The 1717-nt window shown below is 38.2% G+C and overlaps 1 protein-coding gene across 2 annotated transcripts in view; it reads left to right on the top strand.

Moving 5' to 3' along the window:
• Positions 1-1397, top strand: part of LOC106514624 (glutamate receptor 4) — a 106558-nt gene extending 105161 nt beyond the window's left edge. For both annotated transcript variants that reach the window (XM_014003987.1, XM_014003983.1), the window contains exon 16: positions 441-1397. In XM_014003987.1, coding sequence (XP_013859441.1) covers positions 441-605 — 165 coding nt within the window. In that variant the 3' untranslated portion in view covers positions 606-1397. The remainder of the gene's footprint in view (positions 1-440) is intronic.
• Positions 1398-1717: the final 320 nt, after the last annotated feature.

Below are 1717 nucleotides of genomic sequence, written 5' to 3'. Positions count from 1 at the left end.
TTTATTTTGACATCCCATGAGAAATGACCTATACTATAGTAAGACTTTTATTTTGACATCCCATGAATAACGAGACACATACGATAGTAAGACTTTTATTCTGACATCCCATGACAAACGAGACACATACAATAGTAAGACGTTTATTTTGACATCCCATAAGAAATGACACGTACTATAGTACAACTTTCATTTGAGGTTCTTCCTTGTAGATATCCTAATTGTTTTTCCTTTTTTTTTTTTGAAAAAATAATTATGTAATGTTACCAAATGTTTGAATAGTTCAAATTAAAATGTGTAATTTAAATAAAAAAAAGATGTTTTTTGTGGGGTTTTGAACCTAACCGTTAGAAGCAACATAAATCTTTGCAGTAACTCCAGTCTGCAGCTCGTCTGTTTTTTATCTGGATGTTTGAAACTTGCTGTCTGTGTGTCCTCAGCTCACGTTCACAGAAGCCATGAGGAACAAGGCCCGTCTGTCCATCACCGGCAGCGTTGGGGAGAACGGCCGAGTGCTGACGCCCGACTGCCCCAAGGCTGTCCACACCGGGCCCCCCATCCGCCAGAGCTCCGGCCTGGCCCTGGTCTCCTCTGAGCTTCCATGAAAACCAAAAACCTCTCAAGTGCCTTAACGCAACAGCAAACAAACAAACAATAAACAACAACAACCAGGACGAAAACAGGACTCACTCGCAGCAGACGGGGATCTCCTCCTGTGACAGAACCTGAGGAGGCGGAACAATAACGAGTTTTTCTTTTTTTTTTTATTTTACAGAAGACTCACTGGAGTGATCAAACCTTCAACTCATGACAAAAAAAAAAGGAAAATATCACAAGATGTGACAAAAGATGAGAAATCTGTCAACTTGAAACTCAAACTGCACATCGGACTGAGAAAACAAACAAATAAAGAAGCAGCGACTTCGCGAGGTTCTGATGAGGATAACGATGAGAAACATTTGTATTTATAAAAAAAAAAAATGCTGAATATATGAGCAAAACAGAATACTGTGAAAAATGAGTAAATATGTATATTCTGAGACAAAAACTACTAGCTGTACATAACCATGCTTGCTTTTTAAAACAGATGTACATAGCAGATATTGTAGTGAACAAAATGTTCATTTTTTGTAAAAATTAAAACATCTTTTAAGATTTTATTCATCGCAATAATGAGAGAAGTTTAAATTCACCTGTATTATAGAGAAGCTCTAAATGTGAAGGGTATCGACTGCCCAAACCTTCTGATACCTGTTAATAATAAATATAATCAACGACGAATGTTAACCCCCAATCCCTAATCCAGATTAATCCTCACTGTGCAGACGGAGGTGGTGCAGGAATCAAGCATCTTTTTTTGTACTGAAAAGTAAAAAAAAATAAACAAATAAAATGTTTTCTGGTTTTAAATTTGTGTGAAAACCAGAACCGGGAGTAAGGCCAGTCCAGTACTGAATCACTGTGGATCCTCCGGAGAGGCCGGACACATCGTAGCAGAAACGTCTTTCTTGCTGAATAAATCTCTCCTGGAATATTTTTTTCTTTTGTTTGTTTTTAGGGACATTCTGGAACTGCTCACCTGGTCCAGACCTGGACCAGAGTCCTGGTTTTCAGTGTGGAGAAACCAGCTGAAAACAGTCTATCCTTGTCCTGCCATCCGTCTCTAGACCTGAAGTGTAACATTGCGTCTTTTTGTTTTAACTGTATGTCTTTATTT

The sequence above is a fragment of the Austrofundulus limnaeus genome, unplaced genomic scaffold (assembly GCF_001266775.1).
Source record: "Austrofundulus limnaeus strain Quisiro unplaced genomic scaffold, Austrofundulus_limnaeus-1.0 Scaffold21, whole genome shotgun sequence".
NCBI classification, from domain to species: domain Eukaryota; kingdom Metazoa; phylum Chordata; class Actinopteri; order Cyprinodontiformes; family Rivulidae; genus Austrofundulus; species Austrofundulus limnaeus.
This window is presented reverse-complemented; position numbering and strand designations above follow the sequence as displayed.